Genomic DNA, 14,747 nt, shown 5'->3' on the forward strand with positions numbered 1-14,747 from the left:
GATGTGGGTCCTGTGTTGTTTTATTTATTCACTTTATTGGTTTTATAGGAGTATGAGGGGGGGATTTAGAATGAGGGGCCTGCCAGTGTTCTTTAAACCTGAAATTCCTCAATGAATCATTTTTTAAATTTACTTTTTCTTCCTTTCTGAATTTTACCGTTATAAGGAGAGGATAATGAAAAAGACGAGAATGCATCGCTTTTCATTGATAACGTTTAGTTATCTTCCTTAAAAATGTAATTAAAAAAACTTACGGTGGTATAGATATGAAAAGGTATGTTATTATTCTCTCTCTGTGTGTGTGTGTGTGTGTGTGTGTGTGTGTGTGTGTGTGTGTGTGTGTAACGTAACATGAAGAGTCTTCAATTACACTACAAATACTTCTTGAACACTTATTATGTATTGGTGCCTACTTGGGGTATGTAGATGACATGGTCCCTGCTGTTGAACTTTTGAAGTGTTTCTCTATTATATCTAAGTTGTTCTTTTTACTTTTGTGTACACTGTATCATATGGGGTGAAATGAATACTTTTGATAATTGGAAAAATTGTTAGAAGAGTGAAATTTTACTTACCTAGCTATTGTCTACTGATAGAGCCTAATGAAAAAGAGTTTTTAATAAAGCCAGTGACTAAAATACTAAAATTCCTTTTGCAGAAATGATTTTGCTGCTGGATTTTATCTCCCTTTATTTGATTTAATTTTATTGCAACTTTGGAAAAATATGAATACTTTTACTCTATTAAAACTTAGTCTTTCTAGTATTTGCTTGAAAACATTTTGGTCTCTGCATTTTAACTAGTGTGCTTATTATTAGCACATGTGGCATTCTGAGTTAGTTTGTGGTTGAATCTAAGTTTGTGACTAACACAGGCTTCTAAGTGTGACAGTCTTAAGACCTGAGAAAGTAGAACATTTTGGGAATATCAGTTTTGAAAAACGGACCTGTGTTTTGAGAAGAACTTTCTAGTTATCTTGCAGGCTAGAGTGATGATATACTAGCTCACAAAGATGGATTTTTAATCCCTGTAGTGCTAAGGCCTCATGTCCCTGACTCCAGACTCTGTTTTTCAGCTTTCACCTAGATAGCCCAGCATACAGCATCCCAGAATACAGAAGTGAGGGAGAATGATGGTAGACAGTGGTAAAGGAACAACGGTACCTGGAACTCCTTCTCCAAATGCTGTGGGAAGAGCTGTTATAGCTGTCTACTAAATTAATTCTTCTAGCTGCATCTTGTTTTCTTTCTTCTCCACATTGGTCCTTAATGTGCTGCTTTCCACTACATGAATTTGTAACTCAGTCTTCCCATTCTTTTCTGTAGCTTCTTTGACTGATGTCTCACTTTCTTTGTCTTTTAAAATACCTGTTTCACATTCAGTGCTGCCATCTACAGTAATTCTGCTTTAACTCTGTATTTACTTTCAACCTCAGTTTTTGCCCCAAGCTCTGTTTCTGCTACTCCACTCCCTTTTATACCATGGATCTTCTATGTTAAGATTTTTTAAAGTTTGACCTATGACTTTACTAGGTATGGTGGAAAAAAAAGCACCCTCCAATAATATATTTTGATACAATAGTGTATTTATATTTTTATTTATTTGGGTTTTTTTTTTTTTTTGGCCGCATTGGGTCTTCGTTGCTGCACGTGGGCTTTCCCTAATTGCGGCGAGCGGGGGCTACTCCTTGTTGTGGTGTGTGGGCTTCTCATTGCAGTGGCTTCTCTTGTTACAGGCACGAACTCTAGGCGCACGGGCTTCAGTAGTTGTGGCACGCGGGCTCAGTAGTTGTGGTGCCCGGGCTTAGTTGCTCCACGGCATGTGGGATCTTCCCGGACCAGGGATCAAACCCGTGTCCCCTGCATTGGCAGGCGGATTCTTAACCACTGCACCACCAGGGAAGTCCCTAATAGTGTATTTATATAAATCTGAATTAAATAACTCTTTTTCCCCTATAATATTGTATTCTGCGTGAATGAATTTATTACTGATAAATTCTTGGATGAAGAACTTTTATTTACTGTTCAGTGTTCCTTTCAGTATTTCAGAGAGCTGGCAGACATTGAAGATTTTGTCCAGCCCAAACTAAAGTTTATTTTGTATTAGAAGTTTATTTTTAACTGATTATTTTATTTCTGCCAATGTTTACCTTAGAAATTTCTCAAATATATTTAAAGAATTTTTTAAAGTATCTGTAATTTTTTTAATTAATTAATTAATTTATTTATTTATGGCTGTGTTGGGTCTTCGTTTCTGTGCAAGGGCTTTCTCTAGTTGCAGCAAGTGGGGGCCACTCTTCATCGCGGTGCGCGGGCCTCTCACTGTCACGGCCTCTCTTGTTGCAGAGCACAGGCTCCAGACATGCAGGCTCAGTAGTTGTGACTCATGGGCCTAGTTGCTCCATGGCATGTGGGATCTTCCCAGACCAGGGCTCGAACCTGTGTCCCCTGCATTGGCAGGCAGATTCTCAACCACTGCGCCACCAGGGAAGCCCCAGTATCTGTAATTTTTTAAACTTTGAGGATTTGTTCTATATTTAACATTTTACTTGAAAATACCTTTAGAATTTATATAAATTAAGGTTGCTGTTTTCCAGAGTGGCTATACCATTTTACCTTCCCATCAGCAGTTTATGAAAGTTCTGTTTCTTTACATCCTCACCAATACTTATTTATTGTCTATCTTTTTTTTATATAAATTTTATTTTATTTTATTTTTCGCTGCATTGGGTCTTCATTGCTGCACGTGGGCTTTAGTTGCAGCGAGCGGGGGCTACTCTTCATCGTGGTGTGCAGGCTTCTCATTGCAGTGGCTTCTTTTTGTTGTGGAGCACAAGCTCTAGGCGCGCAAGCTTCAGTAGTTGTGGCACTTGGGCTCCGTAGTTGTGGCTTGCAGGCTCCGTAGTTGTGGCTTGCAGGCTCTAGAGCGCAGGCTCAGTAGTTGTGGCACACAGGCTTAGTTGCTCTGTGGCATGTGGGGTCCTCCTAGACTAGGACTTGAACCCGTGTCCCCTGCATTGGCAGGTGGATTCTTAACCACTGCACTATGAGAGAAGTCCCTGTCTATCTTTTTGATTATGGTCATTTTAGTATGAACTGATTTCTCATTATGGTTTTGGTTTGCACTTCTCTTCTAACTAATGATGTTGAGCATCTTTTCATGTACTTATTGAACATTTCTATATTATCTTTGAAAAAATGTCTCTTTAGACCTTTTGCACATTTTTGTTAGGTTGTGTCTTTTTATTGTTGAGTTATAAGAGATATTTGTATGTTTTAGATATAAGTCCTGTATGTGATACATGATTTGCAAAACTTTTCTCCTGTGCTAAGTGCTTTCTTTTCAATTTTTTTATAGTATCCTTTGAGATATAAAAATTATAATTTTGTTGAAATCCAATCTACTAATTTTTTTCTTGTGTTGATTATGTGTGGGGTGTTTTACCTAAGGCCTTATGTAACTCAAGGTCATGAAGATTTTCTCAAGTATTTTCTTCTAAGCATTTTATAGGTTTGGTTTTTATATTAAGGTCTATGATCAGTTTTGAGCTAATTTTTGTGTATGGTGTGAAGAAGCTGTCCAACTTCATACTTTTGAATTTGGCCATCAATTGTCCCAGCATCACTTGTTGAAAAGACTGTATTTTCCCCATTTAATTGTCTTAGCACCCTTGTTGACATTCACTTGATGGTAGATGTATAGATTTATTTCTGGACTCTGAATTCTATTCCATTCATCTGTATGTTTATCTCTAATGCCAGTACCACACTGTCTTGATTACTGTAGTTTTGTAGTAAGTTTTGAAATTGAGAAGTGGGAGTCCTCCAGGTTTGTTCTTTTTTTACAAAATAGACTTGGTTATTCTGGGTCCCTTGCATTTCTATATTAATCTTAGAATTAGTTTGTCAATTTCTGCAAAGAAGCTAGCTGGGATTTGATAGGGATCACATTGAATTTATGAAGTAATTTGGGGATTAGTGCTATTTAGCAATATCAAGCCTTTTGATCCATGGACCTGGGATGTCTTTCCATTTATTTAGGTCTTCTTCAATTTTTTTTAAAAACAGTATTTTATAGTTCTCAGTGTATAATTTTGAACTTCTTTTGTTAAATTTATTGGAAAGTATTTTATTTGTGCTGGTGGTATGGTAAATGGAATTTTAAAAAATTATTTTTAGGGTGTTTATTGCTAGTGTGTAGAAATTGATTATCCTGCAACCTTACTGAACTCTATTAGTTCTAATAGTTTTATAGTGGTTTCCTTAGGATTTTCTGTATACAGATCATAGTATCTGCAAATAGTTTTAACTTCTTTCTTTTCAATCTAGAGGCCTTTTATTTCTTTTTCTTGCCTAATTTCCCTAGATAGACCCTCCAGTACAATGTTGAATAGAAAGTGCAAGAGGAGACACCCTTGTAATCTTAGAGGGAAAGCATCCAGTCTTTCACTATTAAACATTATGTTATCTGTGGAGTTTTTGTATGTGCCCTTTATCATGTTGAAGAATTTGCTTTCTCTTCCTAGTTTCTTGAGTATTTTTATCATAAACAACTGCTGGAATTTTCTCAAATATTCTTTCTGCATTTATTGAAATGATCATGTAATTTTTGTTTTTATTCTATAGTTATGATGTATTACATTACTTCTGTTTTGGATGTTAAACCAACCTTGCTTTTCTGGAATAAATCCCTTTTGATCCTTGTGTATAATCCTTTTTATATGTTTCTGGGTTTAGTTTACTAGTATTTTATTGAGAAATTTTACATCTATATTCGTAAGAGGCAATGGTCTTTACTTTTCTCTTGCAGTGTTCTTGCAAGAACAGGGTAAATAGAGTCAGGAAGTTTTTTCTTCTATTGTATTTTTGGAAGAGTTTGTGAAGAATTCCTATTAATTCTTTTTTAAATGTTTAGTAGAATTCAGCAGTGAAGCCATATGAGCCTGGGTATTTCCTTGTGGGAAATTTTAAAATTACTAATTCTATCTCTTGTTATAGATAATTTTGAATTTTCTATTTCTTTTTTATTCTAGTTTAGAAGTTTGTGTCTTTTTAGGAATTTGTTCGTTTTATTTAAGTGATCTAATTTGGCATACAGTTGTTCATAGTATTCTCTTATGATTCTTTTTATTTCTATAACATTCATATTAATGGCCCCTCTTTCATTCCTGATTTTGATAATTGGAATGTCTCCCTTTTTTCTTTGGTCACTCTAGTGAAAGGTTTGTCAATTTTGTTGATATTTTCCAAGAACCAACTTTTGGTTTTGTTGATATTTTTTGTTGTTTTTCTATTCTCCATTTTATTAATTTTCCCTCTGTTCTTTATTATTTCCTTTCTTCTTCTTGCTTTAGGTTTGTTTGCTTTTCTTTAAGGAGTGTTTTTAATGTGTTTTAAAGCAATTGTTCTTTTAATATATTAATTAAAAGCAGAGACAGGTCGATCTGCATTTAAATTCCTCCTTTGCTACTTGCTAGCTTTGTGATTTAGGAAAAGTTAGTCTTAGAAAAATTATCATACAAGAGTAAGATGTTAATACATACATCACTGGTGGCTTTGAAGATAAATGAGTTAATGTATTTAAAGTGCTTAGATGGGCCTGACAATTAGTAAGTGCTCAATAAATGGTAACAGTAGTTATTAAATATTCCACTTAGAAATTTCCATGTTTGTATTTATCTTAGTAATGTTTTTTCACAAATATAAGAAGTATATCCTTCTAACTCTAGATGATCAAAAACTTTCAATTAATAGGATCTGAAATGAGATTTTTAGATCAACACTATCTCTTCCTGTGAATATTATAGGCTTTGTACCTGTATTTTATTTTGAAAATACTTGAAAAAATATAAAGAAATGATTATTTTTGAATACATTCTTGGTAAATAAATGAATACAAAATTGATATAGCTCTAGGCTGGATAAGCACCCAGTTTGTTTCACAAATATTGACTGGTTAAATTGATCATTTATATATTTTGTGGATCATCAGTCTTTGCCATATATGTTTGCACTCAGATTCTGGCAATTAACCGTGGAGAAAATTTGAAGATACTGACGGTCAAGGTTAACATTTCTGATGGAGTGAAGAATGAGTTCTGTAGGTGGTGCATCCAAAACAGGTCTGTTTATAGATTTTTACAGAATATTCTTTTTTTCATTTTTAAAATGCTATATTGAGATCTATATGTACTGATAATGGAAAGATGTCCATTGTGTTAAAAAAAAACAAAAACAGTGACAGGCAATGGATATAGTGTCTTGTAGTGAAGTGGATGGACCTAGAGTCTGTCATACAGAGTGAAGTAAGTCAGAAAGAGAAAAACAAATACCGTATGCTAACACATATATATGGAATCTAAAAAAAAAAAGGTTCTAACGAACCTAGGGGCAGAACAGGAATAAAGACATAGAGAATGGACTTGAGGACACGGAGAGGGGAAGGGGAAGCTGGGACGAAGTGAGAGAGTGGCATGGACATATATACACTACCAAATGTAAAATAGATAGCTAGTGGGAAGCAGCCGCATAGCACAGGGAGCTCAGCTCTGTGATTTGTGACCACCTAGAGGGGTGGGATAGGGAAGGTGGGAGGGAGACGCAAGAGGGAAGAGATACGGGGATATATGTATATGTATCGCTGATTCACTTTGTTATAAAGCAGAAACTAACACACCACTGTAAAGCAATTATACTCCAATAAAGATGTTAAAAAAAATTTTTTTAATTTAAAAAGTACATATGTTGTGTATGTTTAAATAGGAAATATCTGGGAAGTACATAAGAATTATTAATAGTGATTATTTCTAGGGAGAGAGACTTTTACTATAATCCTGTACCATATGAATCTTTTATAAAGAGTATATTTTTATGAAAAATGAATTAATAGAAACATACTGTATATAGTATATCTGAAATGTTTTGTTTATTAAGGATAATTGAATCAAAAATTTAATTTATCAGATATTATAGGAATAACAGATGAATGACTGAGGCTGGCTACTAGCTTTTTTTCTTTTTTAAAACTAGCTTTTAGTGCTAATGCATAGGATAGTCTTGTAAATTATTCTGTCCGCAAATGTCTGTCATATCACTTTGAGAAAATGCTACACTAAATGGTGCTGCTTTTTTCTTGTGGTAGATTTAAGGGGAACTATATCCTGTATCCATTTTTATTTTAAATGTGGGAAAATGAAAGCTAGATGGAGAGAGCCTATCTTATCTATAGATACCGAATGTGGGGGAGTATATTTCTTTGCCAAAGTGGAGAATATTTCTTTGTCTGTAATGGGTGAATAAAGCATGTCTCTGTCAAAAACATACGTATAGGCCCTGGGTCTTATTCATTTGTTTACAGTACTTTCCTGACCCCCCGTAGGTATTTGAGTTTGTGACCTCTGTCTTAATTTGTATGCTTCATTGTGCACATCTTACATAGCATGTATTTTGTATTGTGAAATTTAGTTAAAGTGAGGTCCTTCTTAGTTTTATTCAGCAGTGTTTAACTATTGAATTAGAGGAAGAATCAAGTTTTACAGTGATACCCTGTAAGGGAAACCCATTGTATTTCCTTTAAGTTTAGAAGTAATAAGGTCTGTGGCTTCGCTATACTGTTTCAGGTCCCTTCGAGTGCTAAATGAATAGATCACAGGAAGCCAGTCAAGAGACAGAAATTGCTGTGGGGTGAGGAAGAAAAAGGAGTTTCTGTAATGCAGGAAGTGAGTATAGCTGGGTCTGTGGTCTAAAGGTCACTGTGAATGAGTATAAATGAGGCATCCTTAGTTATAAAATAGACCCACAGCACTCTGTTCCAGGGAGGTGAGTAGTCACGCCACAGGAGAACCTTGAGGTTTAAGGAAGCCTACTGGGGCTTCCAGAGAAATTGGGTATCTAATGTTAAAGATTTCCATTTTTTTTCCTACAAGCAATGTGGAAACCTTGGTTTGGCTTTAAAGGGAATGACCCCCCAGCAGACATCGGATAGATTCATTATAAGAATCATTCCTTTAGGGCCTTCCTGCCTCTAAGGACTCTTTTCCTAGTGTATTGTCCCATGACCCAGGGCTATCTATGTTCTCTCCTAACTGGCCAAGCTCCAGAGTATGGTGATAAGAGCCTCAGTAATCTGGCTACTGCCATACTTTCTAGCCTCATCTACCCCGCAACCTGATCCTGCAGCTTTATGCCCTTGTATTACTAATCTGCTTCTAGTTACTCGAGCTTATCATGCTCTTTCATGCCTCTAAGCTTTTACATATGGTATGGTTTCTTCCCAGAATGCTTTTATTCCTTTGTCTTACTTGGTAAACCACAATTCATTTTTTTAAAGCCGTCTCAGATGTTTCTTCTGGGATGTCTTTGTTTGACATTGAATTTCCCCAATTAATAACAACAACACAGCTATGAGTTTTATTGCACTTTGCTTTATTGTGCTTCACAGATATTGGGTTTTTTTGTTTTTTTTACAAATTGAAAGTTTGTGGCAACCCTGTGTTGAGCATATCTATTGGTACCATTTTTCCAATAGCATTATTTTTTTGGTTAAGGTATATACATTGTTTTCTAAGACATAATGGTATTACATACTTAATAGACTACATTATAGTATAACCATAACTCTTGTATGCTCTAGGAAACCAAAAACTTCATGTGACTCACTTTACTGTGATATTCACTTTATTGTGGTGGTCTGGAACCAAACCCACAGTATCTCCAAGGTATGCCTGTAACATAACAAAATAATATTAATAACTTTCTAATTCATATCCTAGTTCTCCCTACGTTTCATGCCCTCAGGTATAGGTGACAGTAGGGAGAAACAAGGATTTGGATGGAAGGAAGGATGTATGACCTGCCTAAAAGCACTTTCGTTCAAATTAAAAAACAAAACTAGACTCAAATAATACCCTTCTATGGAAGGGATTCAATTAGTTATTATTATGTAGCCTTTGGTGTATCACATTATAAGTAAGGGAGATGACAGTGCCCCTGAAGTATATTAATGGTTTATTAGGAACCATTGATAAAATATTAATGTTTTCTATTCAAGAGCCATTGAAGGACATGGGCAGAGATGCTGTAGAAGTAGGGAACACAGAAGTGGTAGGACTGAATTTGTTTGTCCTTTTTAGCTTGTGTTTTTCTCTTACTGTTCTTTCTCCAGTTTCTACTAACAGTGGGTTCTCTGGCATTTGTATTTATCAGTATGTATGCAGATACACTGCCTAGTAGAACAGTACAACCTGAGGAATAGAGTGAGTTCTACTCAAGGATGACAAGAGGCAAAGGTTAGAACAGAGTTTCTCCTTTGCTCAATCTACTTTAACTCTCAGGAAGAGATTAAGAAATGGAAAAAGAAGGACATAGTGCTTGTCTTAGCTTCGGCTGCCATAACAAAATACCATAGACTAGGTGGCTTAAACAACAGAAATTTATTTTCTCCCTGTTCTGAAGGCTGGAAGTCCAAGATCAAGGTCAGGCTGATTTGGTTTCTGGTGAGAACCCTCTTTTTGTCTTGCAGACAGCAGCCTTCTCATTATGTCCTCACCTGATGTGGGGGGAGAGAGAAGGGGGTATCTGATATTTCTTCTTTTAAGGGCACTCACTAATCCTCTCATGGGGGCCCTACCCTCATGACCTCATCTAAACCTAATTACCTCCCAAAGGCCCCGTCTCCAAATATCATCCGATTTGAGGGTTAGGGCTTCAACATACTAATTTTAGGGGACATAATTCAGTCTATAGCAGTGGTTCAGTAATTTTTTGGTGACTTTCTCATATCTTAAAAATTTTTACCATTATTAATAATGCCTTGGGGACTCTCCCCAGAATAGGAAAGTTTTTTCCTCCCTTAAGTTTTATGTGTTACCATGGTTACCAGGTTTTTAAAAATAAGAACTCCAGATGTCATAGTAATAATTTTCAGACATCACTGTCTCTCCTTACAGATTATGTTACTTTGGATTCAATAAAGTTTATTCTCCCCTTTTCCACTTCCTCTCTGCTCTTCCAGGAGCCCTTTTATGGCCTTATTATTGTTACATCAGTTTTAGTATAGGCTTTTCTTTTTTGCAGGTGGAGACCACGTGGCTTTGCAAGGCCAGAGTTAATGAAGATCTTATACAACTCACTGGATGATTCCTTTAAACGCCTTATTTATCCTCTCCTTTGTAGAGAGTTCAGGTATGCATCTTGTCTTATTTAACTTTCTGGACTGTTTACTTTTATGTATGGTAATAGGCCCATTAAAGCGTGTAGTAAATATTTGTTGATCCATTAGCCAATCAAAAGAACTGAGTCATAATCACAGAGTCTTAAATTTAAGCATAGATTTCAATCTGTAGAGGCATTCACATGCATAGATCACAAAACACAGCTCTTAATTACGGTATACTTTTCAAATCTTGACCACTTAATGTGTACCCCTTCCAGTTCTGCAATACTAGTCTTGCAATTTGACAACCAAGCCAAACAAATGGTTTTATTGATGAGAGATTTGGCTTGGGAGAAACAAACTAAGAAGTTAATGGAGAAGTTACTTGGCAGCAGTTTTAGAGGTAAAAGAGCCAAAAAAAGCATAAGGATATCAGGGGAGCACGTGATGAATGTATTACTATGAGAGAAAGCTAATATATATTAGCAGACGGAATTGTTTCAATGAATAATTATCAGCAGTGATGAACAAATATTAGGAGATTATTAAGGTGACCATCTAAATGGACTAGCAGAAGAACTAAAGGTTACAAAGAACTGCAAAAGAGGTGAGGTACCAAATTGTTTTTAGGGGAGGAGGTGGACAGAAATGTTGGGAGGCAAAAACCCTCTTTCCTGCTTCTCTCTAGCCTTTGTCTTGGTAGTCAATGTTTAGACACCAGCCATGCCTTCATATATGCCTTTCTATTTGCTATAGATTTTCTTCATTCCCACTTACTTAGTGTTTCAGCAAGGGTCACCTGGAAACTATAGATTTCTAGCCATCTCTTCAGCCTCACTAGAATTTATAGCAGCCTTTATGTTTGTCTGTTTTTCTTTTACTGGACTTGGCCATTGACTTTGGAGGCATTTAGAGTCAGGAGTGAGCAGGTACTATTAAAAAGGACATATAGCTCCTTTGTCCAACCTCTTTTTTATCAAAATCATTCATTCTCTTGATTCATCCTTTTATCTTGTGTTCTCATGTCGCATATAATGTCCAGTGGTGCATTTGACATTTTTGCATATATTTGATGTGAATAGCTTTACTGCTTGTGGAATAGTTTCATTGAGATTTAATGTGTGCAGTTTGCTGTGGGATTATTTAATGTATAATTCTTCTCCGACTTCCATTAGCAGTGGCAAGCAAGAGCACTTTCCTCCTCTTTTTCTAAAATGCCTGTGGTTAAAAAATATGTCTTATTTCATTCCATAAGTTGGTTTGCAGACATTGTCTACAGATGTGTCTCTTCATAGAAATACTTGTAATTACCTGAAACAGCAGTTGAGGGGGAAAACCCTCAATTGATTTATTAAAGTAATTAAATTACTTTAATTCTCTAATTAGAAAGAAATTTGTCCAAATGCAGAAAAATTGAAAGAATCAGTAAAACAAAGGAAAAAAAAACCATATAATTTCACCACGTAGAGATAGCCATTGTTAACTAGACTTTTCTCCATTCATATGTGTGTATTAAAAGAGATCAAATAGACTATATTATTTTGCAGCCATTTTATTCAGTTGACTATATAAGATTCAGAGTCTACTTCTGCATTTTTGTTTCCATGACTGTCATGATCTTTCATCCCTGTGTCATTTTTCACACATACCTCTTTCATGAAAACTACATTATCAGTATTACCAAGTGCTGTCTATTATGCCATCTTTTATTATATCTTGAATTTTGCTTCCTCTTTATCTCCATCTTTACTAGGAGAAAGTATATCCATGGTTAGTTCAGGTTATCATCATTTCTTGTCTGAATTACTATACTAGGATCATAGATGATCTCTGTCTTGTATTTTCTAATACATATTCCACATTGCCATCCTTAAATTCCCATCTGATTATTTCATACTCTTCTACTTAAAATCCTTCAGTGGATCTTCTTTGTCTCCAGGATAAAATCCAAGCTCTTTAGAATAACCCTTTGTGGTCTGTGTTTTTCTTCCTCTGTAGCCCTTTGTCTTGGTATTTCTTTTTATTTTATCATATGAAGTTACTTGCTTTTTCTATAAATAAGCCATGAGCTTTGACATCTGCTGCTTCTATTGCCCAGAGTGTTTTCTCAATGCTCTTCAGCTACTATCCCTGCCTTTGTTTGCTTAACTATTACTTATCCTTCTTGATTCACCTGAGAAGACATCTCTTAGAAAGTTATCCTAATTTAGCTATCCCTACCGTGTGTTATACTCATCTGTTTATTTTTCTGTCTCTTCCACTAGACAGTGATCTTCAGGGTAGGGATTTTTTCAGCTTTGTATCTCTTACATCAATCACAGTACTTTATATAAGGTTGAGTACAAGTGCTCACTCAATAAATAAAGTTAAACGTGAAGATTTAGAGATACCTGAAATGATATCTTCATGTTGCTTGGCTGAATGCAGGGAGAATGACAGTGAAATATTAGAGAAGATGAGAGAAAAGCCGTAAGAAGCTGAATTAAGCCAGGAAAACAAATGTTGGTTAGCTGTATGTGCCTTTAGATATGTAGATAATTCTACCTCAACGCTGATAGAAATGTGCCCTGAATTGCTTTTGCTCTTGTGGCCATTGGCATGCAGTTTGTTTTTAACCTAGGCTAATAGAGAAGACACACTTTTAATAAATTCTTTTGAGTTTCAGGAGATAAAATGTTAAGAACTCTTGTTAAATAGGCAAATGGTGTAAAACTTAGTTTCCAAATGCCTTTAAGTCCAATAGAGATATATATTTTTATCCTAGAAAAAATTTGAAAATTAGACTTTTAATAGCTTCTCTGGATAAAATTGGGAAATTATTTATGTGAGACAGGGTTCTGGACTGGTATTAATGTCTGTGGTCATGTCACATCACTGTGAGAATGACGAGGGGATAGATGTGGGGAATGGAATAAAGTGAGAAGATGGCCTTGAGATATATATAGGTGAGGGTGTAAAACTAAGCATTGTTGGAGGAGGCTACTTATGATTCAGTAATTGACCACTAATTATGTGTTTATATTTTTAATCAGCTGATAAACTTTGACATCCCATGTAATGTCCAAATCTTTATACACCCTGTCTCTCTCATATACACAGATACTTATACATGTAGATTTCTTATATAAGGGTGAGCAGATAGAGGAGTGTAGGTATGACAAACTCAGCAGGTTTGATACCACAAAATTGTTTGAGGTGTCTGCATTACTGAGCTTAGCAAAAAGAGACTCAATATAATTTTGTATGTGATTTTTTTCTCTTAAGTTATTTTGTTATAATGAATGCTCCAATAAGGAATAATTGTGTTCTTTTTCCAGAAGAAAATTTGAATGAATGAAAACTGAATACTTTATCTTTTTTCTTCTCTTTTTCTATTTCTAAAGATCTTAAGTTATTTTGTTACAATGAATGCTCCAATGAGGAATAATTGTGTTCTTTTTCTGGAAGAAAATTTGAATGAATGAAAACTGAATACTTTATCTTTTTTATTCTCTTTTTCTATTTCTAAAGAGCCAAACTAACATCAGATGCAGAGAAAGAATCAGTAATGATGTTTGGACGGAACCTTCGTCAACTCCTTTTAACAAGCCCTGTCCCAGGGCGTACCTTGATGGGAGTGGATCCCGGTTATAAACATGGTTGCAAATTAGCTATAATTTCTCCTACCAGTAAGCATACCTTTCAGCATTTTATATAGAAGTTGTTTGGTTGGTCATAAATTTCACTTCATATACTTCATGAGGATTTGGAAATAATCCTAATTTTCAAGGAATAGAAGATGGTTTTCTCACAAAAAGGGATATAGGAATCAGGATGAAGCTTCCTGTTGGGCCTGTTTGTTGACTCAGTCAACATTTACTATCATTTATGCCCTTTCCTAGGTCACAATGGATATATTGAGGATTAACTGGGCTCAGACTTTAATAACTCTGCTTATCCCCCATCAACTTCTGTTTATACTGACTGCATTTATATATGATACATTTTGATTCTGTGTATATTTTATTTTTGTTTTTTAAAAAATATTTATTTGGCTGCATTGGGTCTTAGTTGCAGCATGCAGGATCTTTTTGTTGCGGCACACGGGCTTCTCTAGTTGCTGCGCGTGGGCTTCTCTCTAGTTGTGGCACGTGGGCTCCAGAGTGCGCAGGCTTAGTAGTTGCAGCTCACAGGCTTAGTTGCCCCGTGGCATGTGGGATCTTAGTTCCCCAACCAGGGATTGAACCTGCGTCCCCTGCAATGGAAGGCGGATTCTTAACCACTGGACCACCAGGGAAGTCCTGATTCTGTGTATATTTTAAATACCACGAGACATTTTTATTGTTTTGTCCAGTCAGTATTTTTTTTCCTGTTTACTCATTTATTTGCCCTTTCTGTTATCTTCATTTCTTTCTGCATTTCTGTGTTTCCATTTGAGATCACTTTCTTTCTTCCTAAAACTCTAGTCTGTTTCTTTTTAATGTGGATCAGCTAGTGACAAATTGTCTCGTTTTTTTTGTCTGAAAGTTTCTGATTTGCCTTTGGTTTTGAAAAATATTTTTGCTGGGTGTAGAATTCAAGATTGGCAGTTATTTTCAGTGCTTTAAAGATGTCAT

General features: G+C 35.5%; 1 protein-coding gene across 5 annotated transcripts in view; it reads left to right on the forward strand.

Moving 5' to 3' along the window:
- SRBD1 (S1 RNA binding domain 1) overlaps positions 1–14,747 on the forward strand; it is a 221,141-nt gene that overhangs the window by 40,546 nt on the left and 165,848 nt on the right. For all 5 annotated transcript variants that reach the window (XM_060168674.1, XM_060168675.1, XM_060168676.1 and 2 more), the window contains exons 10-12: positions 6,018–6,121; positions 10,074–10,181; positions 13,663–13,820. In XM_060168674.1, the coding sequence (XP_060024657.1) occupies positions 6,018–6,121; positions 10,074–10,181; positions 13,663–13,820 (370 nt within the window). The remainder of the gene's footprint in view (positions 1–6,017; positions 6,122–10,073; positions 10,182–13,662; positions 13,821–14,747) is intronic.

The sequence above is a fragment of the Lagenorhynchus albirostris genome, chromosome 13, assembly GCF_949774975.1.
Source record: "Lagenorhynchus albirostris chromosome 13, mLagAlb1.1, whole genome shotgun sequence".
Classification (NCBI taxonomy): Eukaryota; Metazoa; Chordata; class Mammalia; order Artiodactyla; family Delphinidae; genus Lagenorhynchus; species Lagenorhynchus albirostris.